The sequence below is a fragment of the Saccoglossus kowalevskii genome, chromosome 17 (assembly GCF_978046115.1).
Source record: "Saccoglossus kowalevskii chromosome 17, keSacKowa6.1, whole genome shotgun sequence".
Lineage (NCBI taxonomy): Eukaryota > Metazoa > Hemichordata > Enteropneusta > Harrimaniidae > Saccoglossus > Saccoglossus kowalevskii.
In genome coordinates, this window is record NC_140657.1 from 25,858,214 (window position 1) to 25,883,993 (window position 25,780).

Consider the following 25,780-nt stretch of genomic DNA (forward strand, 5'->3'; position numbering starts at 1 on the left):
TGAGTTTACAGCACACTCGCTAAGGGTTGACACCTTGTAACATGCAACCAAATCCATAAAGTTCACAAGTTTTGAATGTTGGGGGAAGCATACAAATATAAAAATTATCACAAGAATAGACATAACTGAAGTAGTGGACTAGGACTTGGCAGTCAAACTATTCTCTCTCTAAGCATGCGGCAAAATAAATTGATATTGTAAATTAGCTGAATGTGACAGCTGATATAAGTATATTCTAATCTCGGTGGTTTTGCTATATCACCATCATGGCTATGTCACCACCATTCTATTAATTGTTATCACAGAAATTGAAAATACAATTTTAGACTAAAAACGACAAAAAATATTTGCTAAAAATAGAAAAATTATATCATCACATTATAATTATATCGGGGCTGGGCGGGGCTGGGCGGGGCGGGGCGGGGCTGGGCGGGGCTGGGCGGGGCTGGGCGGGGCGGGGCGGGGCGGGGCTGGGCTGGGCTGGGCGGGAGCTGGGCTGGGCTGGGCTGGGCTGGGCGGGAGCTGGGCTGGTCGGGTCGGGAGCTGGGTGACAACTGACTGAATTCGTGTTCACGTTCGTCTTGCACAAGCACGAACAAAAGAATATTAATTAGCAATGACAATACATGCTGTCTATTCTAATTCCGCAGCTGGGCAAGCCTCACTAGCTAATTGGGCATTATCAAAATACATTTATTTTACAGCAAAAATAGAATATCATAACACTGCGTGTAGTGCTTTGATATGACTTTTGCACTGATTGTACTTATATAATGGTCATTGCAAATACCATTTGACCCTGCGCTCCTTTATCGAATCATCGCTGCAAAAACCTAAAAGAGAATGATAGGAATACATCAACATAATTATACAGTATACAGTGATGGCACGTTTGCAATTCATAAATAGGTATTTCACATTTGTTTGCGATTTGAAAGATACACAACATGTACGAGTTATTCAACTCAATTTATTTACTCACCTTGCCAGAATGTGTTGGTCCGAAACGACTCAATGTTCCATATACTTCAACGAAGTGACACGGCCAGAATAATAATAAAACAAACTGAACACGCATATGCACATCTTTTCCCTAGACACTAATATGTACGTTCATTTGTCGCGTGCTCGTTGATATGTTTTACGATCCCCTTCTTGAAATTACCAGTATGTGAAAATATTATATCTAATATACTCGTTTAATTTCATGGGTATGATCTGTTTCAGAAATGTCAAATAGACCGAATCGAAATGACTTGTACACACATCTTAGTAGCACGTGGAAATTTGACGAAACTGCTGTATTCACCAATAACTATACATTGAGTGCACTACACAACGCATCTACAAATTAGATAGTGTACTTGCATAGATAACAAACACAGATGCTGCGGTTAACGATTAATATGCAAATATACAGTGATTTTTTTAATTCTCACTTTTACTTTTTTGTGGTACAATTCAATAATTGTACGTGTTCTCGTAGATTTACAATGCGGCCGACGATACATTTACCTACACAATTAAATATGGTGATCATATGACACTCAACTAAATTAATAAATGCAACGTAATATATTCGATACGTACAGTTATACATCTTTAACAATCCAATCATCGGTAGTTAGGTCTTTGTGTATAACCCCATAATTGGTTTTGTCATTTCTAGGCTGATTCATGCAGTCAGTCATATATCTCTTCTATCAGCATGTACGACAATATTTCCACTGGCCAAAATAATATCAGGGTTACGTATCTGATACACCTCATATGGTACAATATATTTGACTACGATATTTAAAATATTCAGCCAGATAGTCCAGTATATTGAATTTCTAGAAAAATTACAAGTAACTAGTTACATATTGATATTCAGCAGAAAAAAGCATACTTCGAAATTAAACTTGACAGTTATCGGTAAAAGATGGAATACTTGTAATTGATTGATCGTAACATATGTGTTCTGATGACACTTCGCTACGTGATATTGTAAGTATAGTGAGAATAGTAAATAATCAGTGATTTTATGGTATAATTTCTCATACGCCAAGAATAGTGTTTATTTGTCAATAATTCGAAGCTAATTGGTTTAGGTGCAACAAGTTGTTTAAACTTAATTAATAAATAAATATGCTGCTGACTTTGGAAATAATTTTCATTAGTATGATCAATGGAATTTGTCATTAAAAAAACAATGATGAGAGTATCTCGCACACTGTTCAACAACACACTCCAATCGAAAGATCGCCAATCATGATGGTATTTCGTTGGATTTAGCTATTTTAGCGCTATTGACGTGTGACATCGCCAACGGAGCGAGTACACAATGACCTAACATCATGTTTTCATAGTAATTACACGAGTAATTAGGTAATTGTAAAAATGGATTGCATACTGATGCATTGAGTGTTTTCATTATTTTTGCAATGTTAATGAAACCAACATATAATCAATACATCTTAGCATTTATGCGTAATACTATTCTTAATTGATTAGTTGACCGCTGGAGAATAGTTACGTATTACTGAAAAAAAAGGACTTCTTGTGACCCTGCTTCTCCTGCTATAATAATGACATAGATCAGACATGGCCGTGCCACATCCATTGTACTGGGAGATAAGAAAGTGCACGGTAAATGATGTGGGTTTCTTGGAGTTTCTTATGGAAATCCACACAGCAGCTTTGTGAAATATGATTGTCAGCGTACAGTCCAGTATTTTATTTCTTGTCGGGATCACTGAATAGCTTCGTTTATTTCGGAGTTTGGTGGCGATATATCTTATTTTTTTCAAACGTGATTACACTATAAATATAACCTATATAATAACCGTTTTCTACATATATATATATATATAAATAGTTTTGATACCAGAACCGTGTCGTGAACCATCACTTAACACTCAATAATTTGTACGGTATAAGTTCGTCAGTATGGAGGATATTAGGAGACAATGGCAAACAGGCGTGCAAACTACGCACTGTTGAAATATAGGTCGAAATATTCCGTTACTGCATCTGAACAATGTGCTAGTAAAATCGAGCCCCTTTTCTAATTTTGTTTGTTTAATAATTTTATAGAGACACTACCATTGTGTCGGGTGTACAAACAGTAACACATGCTAGCTGAAAGGTTGTCACTCGAAATAATTCAACACAAATCGATTTAATAAACCATTTCGCTAGAATTTAACAGATTAATTTTACCACACGGCTGTATTTTTTTTTATTAGTGCACTGTTTGCAGAAACGTCAACACAAACATCTATACAGTCAACACAAGATTCAACAGGCGGTGCTCTGTGTATTATTTCGAGACAAAACGTGTTATTTTAACAATTGTTAAACTCCGAAACAGTATTCTCCTTTTTAAACCAGATATGATAATTTATTTCATCTACCATCATCTATGCTTGCAAGTTATCTACATTGAGTCCATACAATTTGTTTATATTACACGGGCTATATTGGTAGCGTCATTTTTGTTTGTCAACAGTTTTTTTTCGACGTATCAAATTTTGCCTTGTATATATACGAAATTGCAGCTTCTCGCTGTTTGGCCGACTGTTATGTGTTAGATTTGAGTAGCCAATCATACAACATCTTGTAAGTAGCTTCGCATTGACTGTAGACTCTCCATTTACAGTTTGCACACCCACGTCAATGCTTATAATTCTCGGATAAACATCAGCTTTTTGCCATTTTTAAATTGATAAATTTGCTTTTAATCTGGTTTCAAAAATCGATCTCCTCGTTTGCCGAGTCGTATTGATTATATTTAATCTCACGTTCGTCGTTTCCTAGACAATTACCGCTTCGTACTCTTATGATGTATCGCACTAATTCAACCAATTTAGAAAATATTAATAAGCTTTTTTAAAAAAAAAATCTTTTGGAAGGTTTACTATAAACTAGTGCAATGTAATTAATTGATTTATATTAGGTCTTCTTTACTAACACTGAAACTAATAAATAAATGTGCTGTAAAGAAAATTGTGCACGTCGTCATAGTTGCGACACATGTTTAGGGGATTTTAGCATAAGCAAACTTTGTTTTTTCATGTATAATATCTATTTTGCTGGAGCACATTTAAATGTATTCACAGTCGTATAGATGAAATAAGTCTCATACCAGATGTTACAGTGAAAGAAGAATATGTACGTCTGAAATAATATAATTTTTTTTCATAGATATTCAGCATATTCAATATTTGTGGCCTATTTTCAGTATTCTTAGTAGTGTTCGATGTCTATTTTTTATCCTTGTGAATCGCAATTTCGCCTTACTTCTTAACAATGACAATATGTATCAATGATACGGCAGATCGGTATTTTGTCTTCAAAACTGTTGTGTGTTGTGTTTATGTTTTATGTCGCGTGAACGCTTGGAAAGATGTTATAATAATATTACGCGTACCGTTAAAGTATGAATGAAATGACGAGAATGCGGAACTAGCTTAAGTATAATCTGTTTGCATATTTTAAATCCACTTGTTTTTTGCAGATGTTTCTTTGTTATTTTGCAAACGACGAATGCAATATAATGAGGACTATACTGTTAGTTTTTTCACTCTTTCAAAATACCGTGTGTCGAGCACTCATTCGGAATACCGTGTGTCGATTACTTTTTCGAGCGTAGTTCACTTAATAGATCGGTGGCTGTACGATTTATTTCCAATTAAGATGTGGTTCCGTTGCTGTTTTGTGCTGCTTGTATTTGCGCTAATGATTTGTATGGCGACTGTTCCCGTTAAGGTAAGTATACACTTGAAAGTCCAGTTTGAAAGTAAGTATAACTTGAAAGTCCCGTCTGAAACAGTGCGTACAATTAGTAAATACCTACTTTACATACACAATGTGTGTTAGAATCATTGCGAGAAAGTGTGGCTATATGAACCCATATAGATATGAGTTTTAGTCAGAGTATAATTTACAAGGAATTGTTAAGGCAACGAGTGGCCCGTGATTAAACATGCTTGTTGCATGTATTTATCCGGATCGTGTTTTCAGAACTGATCATCGACCCACTGCTAATCTGCGCAAAAGAAGAGACATAAACAACCACGATGGGTTTTGTGAAACGAACCACCAACACTTAAGAAATACTATAAAGAACTTTGGTTAACCACTGTAAAATGAGTAATTTTTACTGGGTTTATTTTTTGCTGATTTACCATTTCAGGCATATTCAGTGGGTTTTAATGATTATGTATTCTATATTAAATTTTACATATTCACTGGGTTTTAATTTAGCGCATTTTCCAGTCAGCGAAATAAACAAAATTAAAACACAGTGAATAATTAATCCTTTTACAGTATGTTATACAACGAATTTGAACGTTAAAGTTCAACAAAGTTTTGCTAATTGTAAATGATTTATGTAAAATTGTAACCATATATTCACCCAACTCAAAACCAGTCTTTATTGAGTTTGTATCATACTTACAGACGGCACCGTCAACTGAAATTGCGGAGAATGGGGCCCACCATGTAGCAAAACGGACAGGTCAGCTAGTCATTTTACCATTATCCTCCACATTGAATGTGTTGTTTTATACTTATTAATAATAGGCGTCCTGCTCGGTAAACTGGATTTGAGTTATTCGTTATATTGAAAGTCAACTATAGCTTAAACTGTTTCCAATACAACATGTTTTGGTCACATCGAATTTGTTGTTTATTGTGTTCAATATGAATGTCTAATGACTGATTTGTCCCCATACTATATTATCATTTGTAGGAGACACTTATAACTGTAAAATCGAATGGATAGAATGCACTAAAATACGCATTGCAATACAGATTATAATATACATTACGTCTGCCAACGATGAACCATTGACACATGACCTTGTTACACCGTACACTATCGACGACGAGAGTGATAACACAGTTCTATGGAGCGGAGATATGGTATTGCCTGCTGGCGAGATGTCTGCCAGTACCCCCATCATCGATCTGACGAGCACAATCAGCACTGTGTTTGGACTTGACTTTATTGACCCATTTCTTCACAAAGCAATCCACGAAATTCTTGGGAAATGTAAGTCAGTATACTATAAAAGTGTAGAAATAAATAAGCTTTCGATTAATCTTAATTTGAATTTATTTTGTATCCCCAATGTACATTCTGTGATGTTTAAAAGGCGCTGAATGTCCGTTACATCAAGTCTCCCATTTGCATTCTTTGAATGTACTTTTTAATTTATCTATAAATGTTGTTTAGGTGGCCATGGCACCGGCGATCCACATATGATGACATTTGATGGACGTAAATTTACCTTCAATGGTCACTGCTCCTATGTGCTATCAGAGGAGTGTGGCAATATCGACCCGTCTTTTCAAGTCACAGCCGATTTCCGAGGTAAAAATCCTAATACACCATATGAGCCACCGACGAGAATGGTAGCATTTAATATAACTAACTATGGAAAGCAATTGGTTCGTATAAATGAAGACAATTCCGTATTGGTGAGTTTTGATATTTGGATAAGCTTTCCCTTCATACTACTTCTACGTGTTTCTTAAACATTCTACTGTTACAGTAACACCGCTGCTGTTGTTTTGTATTGAACATGAGGAATATACTATATGGATGTCATACACCGTTTGATACATTGATATATTACAATTATCCCTTGAAATTGTCATTAACATAATAACACAAAGCGCTAAGATCGATAAGTAGTTTTTTTAATAGTTTACACACCTGAAGCGTAAATGTAAACGATAGTAATTCTCTTCATAGATTAAGGGAAAAGCTTTGACTACTCATAGCGGTCGTATTGGTGACAATGAAGGATTTGTATCGCGTAGTGGTAGTAACGTTACAATATACTTGACCCAACCTTCCGTATCACTGAATTGGAACAGAGTTATACACGGTATAACTATTGGCTTGGATGATGCCGACTTGTTTGGCAACGTATGTGGTCTGCTCGGAAATGCGGATGGCGATCCACATAACGATTTTGTCATGCCAGACGGATTCAGAACATCCGATGTTGATATGTTTGGTAATAGCTGGGAAGTCAAAGGAAGGTAAGCATAACACCTCTTATTCATAATGTGACATCTATTGGACTATCAGTGAACCATATGAAAAACTAGTTCAATCTCAGAGCGCCTGAAGCAATGTACTAATATTATTGTCCTTTTATTTTTTAGCTGTCCATAGAACAAATATGTCATGAATCAACCATTATGGAACCAAACCTTGGATATACAATTACAGATATTTAGATTTCTAGATGGTGTTAATTTAACTTTCTTTGATATATAACGACACATACCCACCGACGAATGCAATTATTACGTAGTGGGCTTTACTGTTGTTATTGTTATTGTTTTCTTCATTTAATCTCAACCATTTACGTTATAGTTTTCGATAGAACTTAAAGACATATACACTATTATGGTTATACATTGCTATACGTATATGGTGCAAATATTTCATGTGACACAACATTTCAATCCAAGGGTACTTCACAGATAATTTATAGTGATTACATAACTCGGGAGTCAAGGATAAGAAATAAATAATTGATTACTTTCTACTGCAACTCAAATCTTAACTGTTTAACACACGAACAAGTATTTTGACATAATCTGTAATTTATCTGTAACTTATTACTAACTTCGGGTTTAATATGTCTACATTTTTGTTTCAAATCTTAGTACTGAATTAACTACTTCTGTTTATGTAATTAATATTACGTATATGTTTATTTAATATTAAATTTAACTTGCTGGTATACGTGAAATTTGCATTTTTTGTTCGCATTAGGTAACATGCTAAAATAGGTTTTCTTTTTATGATTTGTGTTCCCATTTTTTTAACTATTTTCTTTGTCAGATTTACGAGGCTGACGTTGCACTGTCATAAAGACAGACTGAACGCAACCGAACGTAGGTTGTGTGCATACTCAGATGGGATTCGTCGGGACTACTTCATTTGCATAACCAACAATGTCCACGTTATTTAAATCAAATGGGACTTCAATTTCCAATTTGTGGCGCTTCTTCGTAGATCATAAAAAGTAATAACGATTATTGAATCAGTTCGTCCTATGGATGTTAAAAAAGGTTAAAACATAAAACTAAATGGGTTGGTAAATAATTACGAACTCTTGGTGTGTCCGAATTTGTCACAATCACAACATTTCACGATTGAAAAATAAAGTACTCCCGACTGGATAGCATGATATTACGTAGTAAATGTGATTGTTTTGTAGCGGCCGTATCCGTCCGAGCCTTAGGTAGAGAAGGATACTATTAAACGTGGATTCGCAACTGTGGTATACCGGGGAATTATACATATCATACTCGTAGGCACAGTTTTTGAAGCGTAGACAAATTTCTAGGAGGATTGTTTTGCCTGTTATCGAAGAAATGATGGGACTACTTGACTAACGCAAAATCTTGTTAAGCACTATTTACTGAACGCACAGTCAAACGCCACTGTATAACTTCGCCAATATTCCTTTGATTTCGATTCGTGCCAAGTTTTCTGTTTAGTAGTACGTTACGAATATCATAACTTGTGACATGTGCTATTAAGACTGAGTGGTTGAGTATCTGTGTTCTAGTCTGATTTACACTGGAAATGATTTATAAGTGTTCATACATATAATCGGGCAAATATGCATAATTTATAAGACAGTTTATTCGGTATTTTAACCAAAATAAAAAAAACAAACATTTATTTTAAACAAGTTATTACATGGAAAGAAAACAATATCAGCTGTAAGATAATTTAATCTGTGAGATCAACTACAGAACAATATTTCACACCATCAGCCCCAATATCCAGGCAAATATCGCCCGCTTTTAAACTTCTTAAACCGGGGTGAATTATCAAATATAAGTTGACCCCTGAATATAGATTATTCCCATTCTCATTCATGAATTTAAACTGAACAAAATTATTGTACATATCAGTAAAGGCCTGAGTAAATTTTAAATTACTATTATTTTTTGGTATATTCTATGGAGTGGTTCCCGTCGTGAAATACGCAATTAGCGCTAATTCTGGCTCGTTCAGCAACGAAATGGGGTGAAAATATAATTTCATAGTAATAATGTACCAGTCATTGGCAACCCCAGCACAAGTCGTGTAAAATACACAACTGCCACATAATCCCTGCTTCCACGAGAAGACTGAAAACACATACATCCCCGATTTCTATATTGATACATATACAACCTGTATTGTTAACTATATTACATGTCAAATGCCAGGAAATCCCGTTTTAGTTATTTGGAAACGGAGTACGACGACAAAGTACTCATCAGACAGTACGCGTCGCGTCGACCTCCGCTGCGCGTCGGTCAATACTCTTGCTGTGCTTTCTTCGTGCATACATTGAGGTATCTTCGTAATAACCTCATACTTCTCATAATTTAAACACAAGCTCATATGGGACGACCAAAATGAGAACCGTTACAGTGACTGCCCTGAAATAGTCAGACAGTTGGTCTGAAATAAACAACTAATGAAACCATTGCGACTCACAAAAACATTTGTACCTTGCTGTTACAGTATAAGTTGCTAGTATTGACGGGAGATGGCGTCATTATATTTAAAATGGAACCTGGTATTCTGTGCTGCTAAAGTTCACAGTACTGCATATAAACGCTTACCAATTATCTGGTATTGTAGGCCTTTTAATGTGTCATTATCCCGATACAATGTTTTTGTATTAATTTTTTGGGGCTCGGAACAACCTCCTAAAGTGTACCGCTTACCATCATTCAGTGTCGCCAGCCGTATCGGGTGTGCATATTATGTTTAACGTGTAAAAATTCTTTCTATAATTACATTTATCTTATTCACGTAAGGTTAATTGTTTAAGGGGATGTATATATACTTGATATATATATAATTTGAGCAGCCTTTTTGGCATTTTTATGTGACATATGTGACCTAACATATATACACTTTATTCACTAATAGATCTAACAGAAGGAAGAGTTATAAAAAGGGTTCGTGAAAATATTAATACTGTCAATCAGGGATTAGCTATTATTGCAATATAAGTTGTTTACACTTTTGTTCATGATATCGTACTGTGAATGTATAAAACGAGTTTAGAACACATTTTTGTAATATAGAAGAAGTCTTTTATAATTTAGTTTATTAGAATTTAAAAATGATAATACATGAATCACTGAGTAAAACTCGAATGTTTGATTGTCGGGGGTATTTTGAGTAGCTAGTCCAGTTATCTGTTAACCTATCTCTCTTTGGTAATGTCCTTAAAAATAATTACAATAATATTGTATTAGCAAACAAACATGATCTTTGTACACTTTCAGGTATACCAAGCTATGGCAACACCACTGTCTGACAGAATTTTAGTTCAAAAAGGCACATAGACAAATCTTATGTTTTATTTGCAACTAAAATAATATGTTGGAAATACTTTAACTATCATTGGTTAGATTAAATTCAAAGACAATGAGGTAAAGTGGAGCAATATCGTGTTCCCTATCACAGAGCGTGCACACAGATTCACAGAGGTATTTTTCAGGCGTCTGTAAAAGTTCGTAAACATTGCAGAACATTGTTTGAAAACATTAGCAGTTGTTTTGTAGAGAAATGTAGTCTTGTGTGTAATATTATAATAAGTAAGATGTGACGTGAAAGAAAAGTACGTTATCTGTTTCGCATAACATGGAATGGAAGACAAAAAAAACCGTAGAGTGCAATTGCCGGAAACTTCGGAAACATGAAAACCTCGGAAAGTATGGAAACCTCGGGAGCATGAAAAGTTATACGATCTAATTCAAATTCAATCAATTCAAAAATTTAAATCATTGAAAGATTCAAGACCTTTCTACAAACGAAATTGAGAAAATACGGGATACTCGCTTGACTCGTTAGCAAAGGTCATGTGGTCAGGTGATAAAATCAGCCAATCAGCGGATGATAAAATATCGTCAGCGGCCATTTTGACTTTCTATGGCATTTGACGCCCCCAAGAGGCTGGGTTTCGCCTTACATTGCAATCATGAACGACATTGGAGGAAAGGGTTAGGGTTAGCCCTTGCACTAACCCTAACCCTAACTTATTTTTTTTTAATTTTGGTTACTGCCAATTTCAACTTTTCCGAGGTTTCCTGCAATTTCACTCTACGCAAAAACACACAATCAAGGGAGACATGATTGTTGTTCTGGTATTATTGCAGCTGAACGAATTCCAGAACAAGGATCTAAATATATTGCAGAAAAACCTTACTGATTTTATGATGCTACGTGTTGTGTCACATGTTATTTCCGCTGTTGATGTGTATTATCACCAAGCCTACCTACGGTTTGCTATCATTCAGCTATCAGCATTGCGCAAATTCAATCAAAGATATACATTCCAAAAAGAAACACACTACTTTATTATAAACGAAAATCATTCGTGACATGCATTTCTTTCTCAAATTTGTGGTGCATATGTGTTAGGGTTTTTTTCTGGAAAAATCATTCAACAATAATTCAAAAAACCCTGACATAAGAAGACTTATAGATGAATTTAGTTTCCATTAGCATTATAATTCATGCAGCTGACAACAATCCTTGTAAATATGCCAAAGTTACTCTTCATGGCTATTGTCTAATTGGTGAAAATCTTGCACAAGTCTGTGGTCGGATGGTCAGACACAAAGTTGAATCACAGAAAGATGGAGCAAACATTAGCCATGTTTAAGTAAAGAGATATACAGCCACTTAGACCTGGGGCCTCTTCCAGAAACGTGCGATGTGATATTTTACACGCTCAAGATGATGAGTTAGCAACTCACTGCACTAATCATACTGTATTTGAGCTCCTAAAAGATGCACATAGCATATTATTGCAGAAGGCTCAGAGTTATCACTACAATTTGAGTCTGAGCTTCAAATGCAAGTGTGGGATGTTCTTGGGTACACTTTAAGAAATCGATGTGGGCCATCGAAATAGCCAAAAAAATAAGTTGCTTAAAAAATCAAGACATGGGAAATCACGAGTTTCTTCAATTACATCGAATATGGACTGTATTTCAGATTTAAATACAACAAAGTGTGTTCTGAAATACCAACCCACGACCAATGAGACTCCTGATTATCCTTTGTGTAAGGTGTACATTGATCTTCTGGAAATGATCTGCTGGGAGCTTGGCATTTCTCATATCTTTGTCCATGTGGATGGAATAGTTTATACAAGCCTACAAACTTAATTTGGAGACTCTAGTCTTGTACATACAAATCTTAGTGCTGTTAGGTAAATTTCATTAGTCACGTGACCCACGAAGATTTCCACAAATGTAATGTTTTGAATTGTTTCGTTAACCTTCTATAATTTCACAATCCAATGCGAAAACTATCGATTGTTGAGAAATACAGCCTTTTCTATGTGTACTGCATGTATATTCGTTTCAATTGCTTTGTGTGTAAACGATTTAGCGATGTAATCAAATTGCTAATAACACCATCGTGTACTCTTTGGCTATGTCATTATTTCTATTGACGATAGTACAACTCATACCAAGGAACCAGAGTAGCCAAACTGGCGGCACACGATGGGAAAGGCTGTACTGGAAATCTCGGCGTACAAAAATGCACAAATTGTGCAACATTGAAAAAATATTAGTAATTTTACTCATTAAATGTATCTTTTTAATTGTGTACCATACCATATTGTACATGTTTCAAAACATTACCAAGTTGTGTACAGTGGCACCAAACCTGACCGTGTAGATTCTGAAAGTAGTCCGGTACCATATCACACGCATGTAGTTATATGTAATTTATGAATATACGTATATACTAATATAGAAATATGAATACGGGCCAATGTTAATAGATAGATTTGACGACCGAAGAGAGCACCATTGACCGAGGCTAAGACGAAACATATCGATATATGAATAGTGAGATTGCTGTACTTATTATTTAAATGTTGCTGTATTGATTATCTAAATTCAGTCACCATGACAATGCGGGTTGTTACTAGTGACTACTTTTTTAAAGTATGTTTCGTTTATGATAGACCTCTGAAATTGTTATACAATGTTCATTTTGATTTACATGGGCCGGGCAATTCCTTAATCTAACTACATCTCTAATATTAATGATCACTGACTCAAGATTTGCTAAACAAATAATGAATTTGGAAAAAGTGTTGTTGGCTTCATATGATGTCATTAAACATCATTTAGAATGTTGTATAATGAATATATGCATATCAGCCGCATTACCATCAGTGAATATTGTGATTCCAAATGTGACTAAAAATAATACAATATGTGTAAAAGACGTCACCAAACATTTTTGCCAGTTCGCATATAGGTCAGTGATACATTCATTACGAAACATATTACACGTTTATAGGCTTATTGTGACTGAAATAAATGGTAAAAAACACAAACCCAGTCATCGCCATACACCATTTTCAAAGTAGTTTGCATATCGTCACACAGCTCATTAAAACCTACATTTACAGTAACAATAATTCCTGTAGTCAGACGCCTTACAATAATACTGGTCATTTTCTGGTGAATAATGAGTAGTGTTCATGATATAAAAACGAATGAATTCTTATTCCAGTAATTTGTTTTTTAAATACTTAAAGTTATACAATACAAATAAATGAACCGCCTAGAAAAATATCGCGGTTACCTACCTTTTTATGGACCAATTAGTGCGCTATGTCAGCGCCCTCTATTGTGATTTGCTGAATGCATATATAACTGTAAAGCCATGTGTAAGCGCTCTGTGAGGTGGAATAATCAGCGCCCTCTAAAGTAAACTTTTAATGTGTTATTGTTTATACTGTTTACAGTTATGGGTGGGCGCTGTGACATTTAAAGGCCAATATTTATGATAGTGGCTGTTGTTTTGTTGTGGCTAAAATTGAATGCATTGAATATTAGTATATCCGTTCGACTGCTCAGAAATCTTGCAGAATTATATAGCTGTTGAAACACATTTTTACCTCGGGGCAGTGTTATCAGATGTTATTATGTTACAAAGCATGTATTCACTCAATGCGATAACAGTCCCGTAACAAACAATAATTTGCTATTTTGCAAAAAATCATTACGTTACATTACTCTTACAACATTACTTGTTGTTGACACAAATCTGACAAGGACGCCCCCAGATGTATTGGACATTTTAGAATCAAATCGGATGTAGTAACTATTTTAAATTTAATTACACGTCGAGTGCCAAAAGATAAGCATGCATATTTGCTACATCACGTTTTTTGTACAATGTATGGATGTAATAAATGATGAAAAACACAAACCCTGTCATCACCATACACCATTTTTAAAGTAGTTTGCATATCGTCACACAGATAACTAAGATCTACATTTACAGTAACAATAATTGTTCAGGGGGAAATCAGATGAAAAGATGGAACATTGCTCATCACAAACCTGCTCTAATTGTTATGCTTCGAAGAGTGTTGAATCTTTTCCTGTACATAATGCATCCTTGTGATCACATCTGCCAATTATGGTAATCAGGATACACTCACTAATGGCGTTGTCGCAGCTTTTGCAAGCGTGCTGCCACGGCGACATTTAACAATTGACTATTTGCATTTAAAACATATGTATATATGTCTTGCTTAAGCTACAGTCCCTCAACAACGGGACTATTTTTTATTTTATATTAAACAATATTTTAGTTTTAGATTTTCACAGTTTTGGCGCGCCAGTGAAATTGCGAAATTGTATTTGTAATTCGACTGTGTTGCTTGAGTGTAGTTCATCATTACTACTACAACGCCAACCAGGCGCGGTGAACACTATTTCGTTGTTCCCTATTGAAACTTTGTTTATGGATTCACCCTTCAGTACGGCGTTCCACCCCGTTGCCACTGACCAAACCACTTGTGTCTTCGTGTGTGCACACACTGCAATTATGTCTGTGTTGATTTTCATAATATAAAGCTTTAAAAGGAGCGTTCGCCATAACAAATCAACGCATATAACGATTTATTCGCGCTAATGTATTGCATTGTGGCCAAGTTGTATATATTTTCACAGTCCTTACATAAATACACCTATAGATTGGACGTGCATCTCGAGTAATACTTTGATTTTGCATAAACCCATGACTGACAGTCATTTTGGGCACTTTTAACAATTACTTGGAAATTACGATGAAATCTCACCTAACTTCATTCATTCATGGTTATGTATGGCCAAAATAAATACCGCACCTGATTGTCGAAAAGAAATATTTCGCGGGGGGAGAACTATCACGCTTGATGTACCACGCTTGAGTGTCATTTATATCTGTCGGCCATCTTTACTTTATCTTACACCAAGAGCCGCGGTTAAGCTAGTTGCTATGCGAATGACTAGAATAATTTTGGAAATCCCAAAACGGCTCAAACAAATGCCATGTATATCTTGATAAACCGACAACAAACTTTACATGACAGTGGAATAAATTCGAAATGAGAGAATCAAGACATGAAAAGTATGACAAGAAATAAATCGTATAATAATAATATTAATAAATAATAATATTTGATAACACCTTCGATGTCGCAAAAACAAATTCAACCAACTGCAAAACACTTATGTAATTCATGATTCATTTGCAGCATCATTTTCGCTCAACACAGATTTCTTTTTCTGTAGTCGTATTAACAACATATATTAACGTGTCGTTAGGCTAAATAACAAATGCTCAGTAACATATATTCTTCTAATCTCTCATGTTTACTCACACATTGTACAGTATGTGAACTGATCTCTAACAAGAATGTATAATATAAATGTATATAACAAGAGCGATATTCAACGTTACATACACATCTAGAAATACCCGTGAGTCAGAAGTACCATTCATCACAGGTTGTTTCTGTTTCTACTAACTCCTTCTCCTACGCACATTGAATCTTCTCACTTCATTTTGTGGGGCCATTGTCTATAATTACGGTTGAGTAACGCGCGCATGAAACACTTCTTAAATAAGATCTTTGTCTTACATATTTCCTCCTGGATGTCATGGCAGTTCTAGGGTGGTACGTCGGTGAAAAATGCAGTGATCGTGAGATATGCTCCAACAACATGAAACTACCGCATCCAGAGGACAATCAAGCAGATCGCAATAACTGCTGGGAGTAACATACACAATCAGGCTGTGATTGCGAACAACTGTGACGTAATTTGTTTAGATATTGCTTAGTGTGGTATCTGGTGTCGTAGTCAGCTTGTTATCTTTTCCTAATTTTCAGTTTTGGTTTCTCGCTTCAAAACAAAATTATACGATATTGAATGTTCTTACATAGTCAAGGGTACTTCTTTATATCATGAATAATGTTACCATGGAGACGAGCAAGACACCCTTTTCTGTCAAAATTCCTATTGTCTGTACACAAGAGGAACACGTTTATCTAGTATATAATTGGTAAGGTATATATAACCAAAGGGATTTTAAATTATTCCAGGCTTCATATATTCGTTTCTTTAATAAATGAAGCCATGAATAGTTTAAGATACCCAATGCCATTCCTCAGTATTCATTGTAAATCAAGTCAGAGGAATTATTCCTCTTAGTCAGAAAGATAAAAAAGGAATAAATCGAACAGCCATCTGATGTCATCATTATTTGCACAAAGGTTGGACGCGGTCACAATTTATGGAACCTGTTCAGGTAATGTTATCTTTAACACACTTTGTTATTTCAAGTGTCGCATTCATTTTGCTTGAAAATATCTAATGTGTAGTTATATTCATAGGAATATTATGTCACATGCGATAGTAAGGTATGAATACAAATGGTAACACTAATATAGATTTATATTTTAAAATAATACATCTGTATCAGTCGTTTCTCATATTGTGTATTTAATGCAATTATATATTTAATGTCAGTTGGCGTATTTGGTTTTGTAATTCTTGCTCCCTATCTAAGTCGTTTTTTAGAATGTATTATAATAATTGATTGAAAAGTAATTCATGCATCTTTATTTAGAATTTACATGAATGTCTCATGCACACTAGAAGCAAATATGTTTTAAATATCAGAACTACTAGATGTAATAATAACAATATATGTCTCGTCAATGCAGTGACCATTTAAAATGGTGAAACAAATGTCTGTAAATGTTGTTAGTGAGGATGTTACTGTAGCTGAAAACATAGTGGACTGTTATTAAAATGACAGTATATATTTTTACAGTTTGATTGAAACTGTGTTTTTAGTAACAGCAAGAAAGCACATCAGTTCTCGTTATTGGTAACAGCAGACCGGAGCTTTGTAAATATACTACATTTTCACATTTCTAATAGACACGCGTAAACGCTGGTTATTGAAATAATTACCTTAGTTTAGTTGCTTTATTACGGAAAGCTAATGTTTCTGTACTTTTGAAAATACAACCTCACATATTATTTTGTGACAGTCTCTATAAGACTGTAATGTATATTCCAAGACTATTTATGTCAGGTTCCCACAAGACCGTAAAACAAAATTATGACTGACATTCTGTATCAGCTTAAATATATTTATTGATACAAGAATTAACACATTCACATGTTTTGCGCAGCTGTTACAGTAATTATTGTCACCGAGTGCAATATAACGAGTATACCCATGCAATTTGCAGTATCACCCTTTCGAAAGTACGTGCTTCTGGTAATATCCCAGACATTGCAAGATTTTCTTCTAATCAAGATGTTGTTTCGAAGCTTTTTAGCAGTTCTAGCTTTTGCACTACTCTATAGTTTCGCAACAGCCTATGTCAAGGTAAGTATATATAAGTAAGTATAGTAAGTCTATTTTAAAGCATTTTATTGTAAAGCCAGTATAATGCGTAGCTGAGTACTGAACATAGGTAATGTGATTACAAACTAGTTGGTTTATTTCAGAACACATTGAAATGATTAATATTGTATTCAGTGCATCTTTTGTTATTTTGTTATTTTTATATACGTATAGACTTAGCAGTTTTGTATGTGTCTTTTGTAATTACTTTTATGGATGCAAAGGTAAGTACGGGGTAATTGTTACAGAAATATTGTTGAAGTTAAAGTTAGATTACTTTAATAAAATTACATAGATTTATGTATAAGTAAGCTTATATTTATGAATCCTCTCGTTTCTTTTGTATTATATACAATTACAATGTTATGTAATTACAATGAGTATTCCTTGAGGCCGGGGGCCTACAGTATTATGAATAAATTTATTATTATTATATAGGCAGAAAATGAACTCACGGCGCAGAAGTCCCATCAAGTAGAAAAACGAGCAGGTTAGTTAATGAGTCAGTTTAGAACAGATATGTCAAACATATTTTATTAAAATGATAATTAACGCTTGTGTGGATGTCTAATAGCAATTTTGGGAATAGTAGAAGTAATTTAAAGTCGGAATTAGTATATAAATCTATATTGAGATATTCTGTTGCGTAGATACAGAACAATATGTACTAAATAATATACACAAGTTTCAACTGAAAAAAAATATGAATCATTACTTTGTTCTACTATTTCCAAAACCAGGATTTTATGAATAATTTATGAATACAGTTAAATTCGAGTCAAAGTATATATACATACTGAATTTGAAACATCGAAAAAACCCAAAGAAGAATGAATTACCACACCCAAATTGGGGTATACATCGATTATTAAAAACGTTACAAAACATACAACATTGTGTCATTACTGTATTAGTTTGATGACCCCCATTTTCGACATGGCAATATCCTTATATCAATCTATAGATATAATGATTTATATCGTTATCACATTTACACACTATATATCATATTCTAACTTAATCGTTTTGACATTCAATAATGCAATGAAGTTTTTTCTTTAGACCAAGCAATGAGTTATTCTAATACTATATTATCTGTTGCAGGTTATACCTTCCATTGTGTGCCTGAATGGTTACAATGCACTGCCGTGCAAGTTGTCATCCGGATACTAGTATTTATTGTGACTGACACGGGCGCACCGTTGGAAACAGATCTTGTAATATCTACTGAAATCGAATCAGAGAGTAATCCTGGCGTAGTTCTATGGTCTGGAGAGTTGACGCTGCACGCTGGAAGCTTTTTTGAGTCTAGTCAAACAATCTCCCTTCCGGGCAATGCCAACACCTTGTTTGGAATAATCTATACAGATCCATTCTCATTAATTTTGAACCATGAATTACTTGGAAGATGTAAGTCAGTATGCTCATCTATTTATTACCAGGTTTTTACATAAATTTATAATTATTTGCTGTTTTGGCTAACCTATGTATAGCGCTGGTAGCCATTCCGTGCATCACTCTTAGTCATTTAAGATGTCTTTATGGATTCGTAAAAAACACACGGAACAGAGCGCTCTAAAGTTAGGTATGCACGTTTTTTTGTCTGCGCGTGATATTGGCACAAATATATAACTCCGATTGGCATACTAGTATAATGCCGCCGTCTCGGCTTCCCCGGCTACAGTCAGCTGTTTCAATGTACGAGGTCATGATGGTCCAGATTACCGATAATCAAAGCTTTATTTGCTGTTGTCAGAACTTTACAAATATTTCACTGATCATGATTCATATACACCCCGACTGAACAGGTAGAATGTCATGGAGAAAGCTAACACGCAAAACCATAAATACTAATTTTTTATACCAGAACTGAAAAATAACACACAAATACGAACGAACAGTAAATATTCAATGAAAACAATCAAAATTCCTCTATTGTCGTCGTCGTAAATTACGAAAAGTCTCTTTCGTTTTGTTATAGCAGAGGTTACGGTAAGTGTTGATAACTGCGCATCATTGACAGTGTCAGTACAATTACGTCGGATATATTTGCCCCCGCTACGACACATAAATGAATGTAATGAATTCTTAATAAATTACTCGTTCAGGGGCGGATCTAGGATTCTGGAATAGTGGGGCCAATAAGTTGGCCGAAGGCCTAGTTAGCGAGCGCCGATGACGCGAAACCCATGCCGTGGGGGGGGGTGTTAAAAATAGGGGGGAGGGCCCTCGGCCCCTTTAAATCCGCCCCTGTCGTTGGTCGACTTTACATCTTTTTTATTCGTGATAGAACCAAGATGTGATGACGGTGGCTTCATTGCGGCCCTCGCATGTTATCATGTCCGAAATTTGTTTTTGTTGCTTATTTCATGCAGTGATGTAGCCATTGCGGCTAGTTTTGCTTGAGCTGAAGGGAAAACTGAGTGTAGTAATGCTGTAACATTGTTTTATGGGCGTTATGATTCGTCCCCCCCCCCCCGTTAATTTCAGCTCTTTAAGATCCGGTCAGGATCCTGTGAACACTAAGAGCCTGTTTTCTTGAACCACAATTCGCCCTCGGACTACCTTGAACTGTAGATTTGGATATAGAAGGGGGGGGGGGCAGCTGTTTTTTAAGTGTCTACCCTGCTACATCTTGCCATTGACCAGGTGTTTTTCAGGATTTTGGGGTAGTGCGAATAGCTTTGGCGGAAAAGCCCAATGAATGTTCACTCGTCCCGAGCGCGTTTTATTGTCCCACTCGATGTATTGAATGTGTTGTTTTCTCGCTTCATGTTTGTTTGAGTTCGCATCTCATCTAATGGTGTTCATCACATCCACTTATATCCCCAAAAGACTGTTTAATGCTTTAAATTAAGTAGAGCCCTGTATTGAGTTACCCACTGTCACGCCACTTATTTCTGTCCGTCTCGCTTAGTGCATCTGATCTATTCGGCTCGTTTCCCTTGCCTTGTTTTTTAGATCCGTTCGCTTTGGAGCTAGCCATACAATTGCGAGAACGGCTGTGGGTTTCTTGCTATCGAATGCATATAACGACTGCTCTTGCTTGGGTGTCTTTCAATGCATTTCCGGATGTTGAAAACGTGTCTGGCTCGTATTGTTATCCATCACACTTTCGTATTATGACAGAACCCCAGACCCCCCTCGTGGCTTTCGTTGCGTATGGAAGTTATTTTCGCGAGTGATGCGATATATCCTGCGGCCGTACTTTTTCGAGCGAAGCGATTGAAAGTACAGCAGAATACACCGCATATGGCGTGTGGAAACAAAGATTTTGATTTTCTACACAAATCAAAATAAACTACAGTACATATGTAATAATGTCTTGTGTAATTGTATTGTAATAAAATGCTAATGCAAGTAGAAGTCAGGTCAACTGCTGGTATTTAAAAACACTGACGTAGCTCATTTCTGTTTTCGAACCATTGTTAAAATCTTTGTACGACATACTTATTCTTTTTTGATGTTCTACTTGTTCTGTTCAACTAGAAATATATTGATTACTTCTTCAGTAACGTCGTCGTCTTCGTCGTGATGTTGTGTTGTTGTAGTCGGTAGTTGAGTTACGGTATTTGTAGACGGTAGTTCTTTCATCTCAGCGGATAACGTAACGAGTTTCTTCCTCTCCTGTGACATCAATTGTGTAATACAATTTAGAATTAAAATGCTGTAACTATTGCAGAGAGACCAAACCGTAATGCTTGTCATCCTCGTTTAATTTTCGTGATTTTTATTTCGACTAAATACAGAAACAACCAAAATTTGTAGTACACAGAAATTTCACGAAAGCATACTATCTTCCGCGGTAAAATTTGTCAGACGAAAATTAAATTCCAGCTTGAACAAATATAATGTAAACGATATTTCGTGATGCATCATCATTGAAATAACTCCAATGTTAGTTTTATTGTAAGGATACCATTTTGGGGGTTATTTTTTGTTATACTCCGTGATTATTTAGTCTGTAATTTCATTTATCAGGTGACGAGGCGATGAGGTCAAGGGTCAAGCAATAGCAATAACGTAAATAATTGTATTGCTCTGTGTCACTGGTTACTGAGCAAGGCGTATAATAATTGTTGCTATATCTATACTGTGCATTAACAATCCCGGCAATCTGATTGGTCAAAATCAACCTTTCCTATCACAAAAAATACGCCATTATCCTATGATGTTCATCATTTTACACAATATTTCTTGAAATATTATTGAGAGGTATAATTAGATTCCGTTCGGACGAAGTCCGAAAACGGGGACTTATAATTCGGTCGCCGTACGTTCGTTCGTCTGTGCGTCCGTCTGTCTGGAGTCATATTTCATAATTCTTCTGAGCGATTCCGTTCATTCTTTGCATGTGTCTAGTACTTTATGTGGATATATGCACATTCAGTGGTTTAGCAATTCGATTCAAAATGGCCGACTGGCAGCCATCTTGTTTTTTGAAAACGATGTACTTTGGACATGCTTTGTCAGTTTTCATTCAAACATGGTACTTGCGAGGATACATGTCCATGACAATTTCTTTCGCAATTGGATCAAAGATGGCCGACTGGCAGGCATCTTTTGTTTTTAAATGTTGTATCTTGGACATGTTTTGTCAGTTTTCATTCAAATTTGGCACATACTTTATAAATGTTAGAATACATGACCATGACAATTTGTTTAAAAATCGAATCAAGGATGGCCGATTGATATCCATCTGACTTGTTGGCCTTACTACTATATTTTCAAGATTTATGTACCATTTTCATTCGTATTTGCCACATAAATCATACATGTCAGTTTGCTTCATAATCAGATCAAAGATGGCCGAATAACGGCTGTTTTTAGTTTTGGCCATATTACTATATCTCTGTCACCCATGTATCATTTTCATTGATATTTGGCATGTCATAAATGGATACATGTACGTGTCAGTTCAATTTGAAATTTGATCAAATATGGCTGACGGGCGGCTATCGTATTTTTTTAAAATGTGATAACTTGAACATGCTTAGACATTTTTGAATCAGGCCTATGATCACAGAATCTCAAATTCGGACATTACACATATGTTAAAATTATAAGTCCCATGTAAAGATTTATTGTAGGGCACCACAAGCATTCATATTCATGAGATGGATGGTAATGTGATTTTAGTGCCTCATTCCGATCATCAGACTTGCATTTTCTTGAACATACTTTAAGCAATTTTAGCGAGTGCAATAACATAGACATGCACCTCAATTTGTTTTACTTTCACTTGTGATCTATGTTTTTCTTTGCTATGTCTTAAACCGGAGGGGTTGTCACGCAACACGTGTTCGAATCTGTTGTGTTTGCCACTTGGGACTCAAGTTTCAAAGACACGCTCGCGACAACCCCTCTGTTTTAATATGACGACCACAAAGATAACTTTCAAACATTTAACGGGGATTATTCTTGTATTTTGAATACTCCCAACCCCAACATCTTCGAACACAGAAATGTGCTTCTCCATACGTCCTGTGATGGTCATGGAATTGACACCAACATTAACACTTATGTTTCCAACATTCTCTCAGAAGAGTGAATATTGCAATGGCCCTTGAAAAAAAATTGTCATTTGTAATATGGTAAACTAAAGGTTCACCGTAGTTCGTAAACAGCAATGTTTTGTGCATTTTAACCGGAACGCTCTGCGATGTATTGAAGACAGGCAGACAAATTACTTCCCGAGGTTTCGTTCTTAGAAGCTGCAACATGGATACCAGGGATATACAGGTTATCAAATGTGTAGACCTACAGTACGAGAGTTATTGAACGCTGTTCAATAAAATATGATAATGTAATCATTAAATGTTCTCTTTATACTATACATTAGTAACACCTATGTTTTTTTCACCGTTTTTTTCACATTCTTTTGAAATACAGTGCCGAATTACTTTTCTTTTTCTTTTCAGGCGGTCAAGGCAGCGGGGACCCACATATGGTGACATTTGATGGCCATAAATTTGACTTCAATGGACACTGTTCATATGTGCTAACACAGGAATGCGACAAGGACGCCCCGTCTTTTCAAGTCACCGCCGATTTCCGAGGTAGAAATCCTAGCACACCGTATGAACCACCAACGAGGATGGTAGCGTTCAATATAACTAACTATGGAACACAAGTGATTCGTATAAATGAAGACAATTCTGTATTGGTGAGTTTAACATATTCACAGACTAAATCAACACCAGTTTCACCTGCATTGTAAATATTTGTGTTCTTTCTTTCACTGCTTTATTATATAACTCAATGAAACGATCATAATAATGACACAAACTACAATTCATACACATTCATGAGGTTCAACTCGAACACTTCTGTTAAAAATATGAGCACATCCTGTGCCAATTAATTCCTATGTCGTATTTGGGAAATAGTACGTTATATACAGTATATACAGTTTTAAAATCATGCATAATTCGGTTACTGGATAACATTTCCTGTTCACATTAATGTAATCCTTAGTTGATCAGGTCAATGTAAACGTACATAAGGCTGACAATATTTTGGAAGTATGTGTATGATTGTGCTTGTTTGTCATTGTATCGTACACATCAAGTATGGCACAATGACACACAAACATTGATATAAAGCATATTACTAGTTTTGACAACTGGCACGATTGCTGTTTTCTTTACAGATAAAGGGAAAGGCCTTTACTACTCATAGCGCTCGCATTGGTGACAATGAAGGATTCGTATCGCGCAGTGGTAGTAACGTGACAATATATTTGACTCAGCCTTCTGTATCGCTAAACTGGAATAGACGTCTACACGGCATAACTATTGGGTTGGAAAATGTAGACCTGTTTAGCAACGTGTGTGGAATGCTTGGCAACGCTGATGGTGACCCAAACAACGACTTTGTCATGCCCGATGGTAAGAGCACATCAGACGTTGTTGAGTTTGGTAATAGCTGGGCAGTTGGGGGAAGGTAAGCACAGGCGTTATTACGGTTAACCAAATAAAACAACACAATGACATTGGTCTATAATTTCCAACCAACTATCACAAACGGTCTATGCAACCGTTGGGATAGATACCTTAACCCTGAACTTAATAACCGATGAATTTGGATGATTGTTGCCAATTTTGTTCTATGTGCCATTGCATTCTTGTTAGTTGATACATATTCAGCCTTAAACAATATAAAACACCTGAGAGAAAACGCTGGAATAAATACAGAATCATAATTTTTCAAATTACCTTTTCATTTCATTAGAACCAGCATTCGAATGAACTACTAGTCAATTTGCATTTGTTTCGTACGGGGAACCGGTTGTATTTTAAAGCGCCTTAGAACAATAAACTAAAGTTATTTTCCATTCCTTTTCAGCTGTCCATAGATCGATAAAGAACAATGAAACCGTTATGGAACCACACGGTGATAATTTATTTACATAAGTACGGATGGCCGACGAATAACAATACGCATCTTAGCAAATATAAGTATGAACGATATGTCCAGAACTATTTAAACCTTTAGGGAGTAGGCTTTACTTGTTTTATTCGAAATATCCTATTCAACTGGCTATGCTTGTATAACTAATATAATATATTCATTATTAAATGCAAATGCTAAAAATACCACTTGTCTTGTATATTACGTGTATTACAAACATTTAATATCTAATCATGTACAGTTTATATTACCACGACCAAGGAGACGGGTTAGTACAAGCTAATTGGAACTGTTTCCGTTAGGACAGTGACTGGAAGAGGAGTATGTATGTCTGCATTAGCAAGGCGCTTGCCATAGCAATGAGATCGAGTTCCATGTTTAGCGTTTTAATTATGTATATTCGTTGTCTGTAATAATATTCAATTCTACACAGTGATTGTCTTTGCTGGATAAATTGCTTCGAGGACAATCTTAATTGTGTATGGTTTGTATTGGACCATAAACATTTCATATAGGTTCGTATGTATGTTGTTTTATAATGTGCGTACTGTGTATATGACATTTACAACTAGTCACTGTGGGGTTATGCTCATTACACGCTATTTTGAG

At 35.5% G+C, this 25,780-nt stretch overlaps 2 protein-coding genes across 2 annotated transcripts; both read left to right on the forward strand.

Moving 5' to 3' along the window:
* Nucleotides 1–4,571: 4,571 nt before the first annotated feature.
* On the forward strand, nucleotides 4,572–7,760 carry LOC146732775 (von Willebrand factor-like). Its single transcript, XM_085492537.1, has 6 exons — nucleotides 4,572–4,752; nucleotides 5,446–5,503; nucleotides 5,738–6,040; nucleotides 6,224–6,468; nucleotides 6,746–7,038; nucleotides 7,165–7,760. Exons 1-6 carry the CDS (start codon nucleotides 4,681–4,683, stop codon nucleotides 7,172–7,174), a joined length of 981 nt encoding a protein of 326 aa, XP_085348663.1. The 5' UTR covers nucleotides 4,572–4,680; the 3' UTR covers nucleotides 7,175–7,760.
* Nucleotides 7,761–17,591: 9,831 nt separating this feature from the next.
* On the forward strand, nucleotides 17,592–25,356 carry LOC102804445 (mucin-2-like). The gene is made up of 6 exons (XM_006815456.3): nucleotides 17,592–17,740; nucleotides 18,197–18,248; nucleotides 18,863–19,168; nucleotides 23,680–23,924; nucleotides 24,411–24,703; nucleotides 25,106–25,356. The coding sequence occupies exons 1-6, from the start codon at nucleotides 17,669–17,671 to the stop codon at nucleotides 25,113–25,115; spliced, it is 978 nt and encodes a 325-aa protein (XP_006815519.2). The 5' UTR covers nucleotides 17,592–17,668; the 3' UTR covers nucleotides 25,116–25,356.
* Nucleotides 25,357–25,780: the final 424 nt, after the last annotated feature.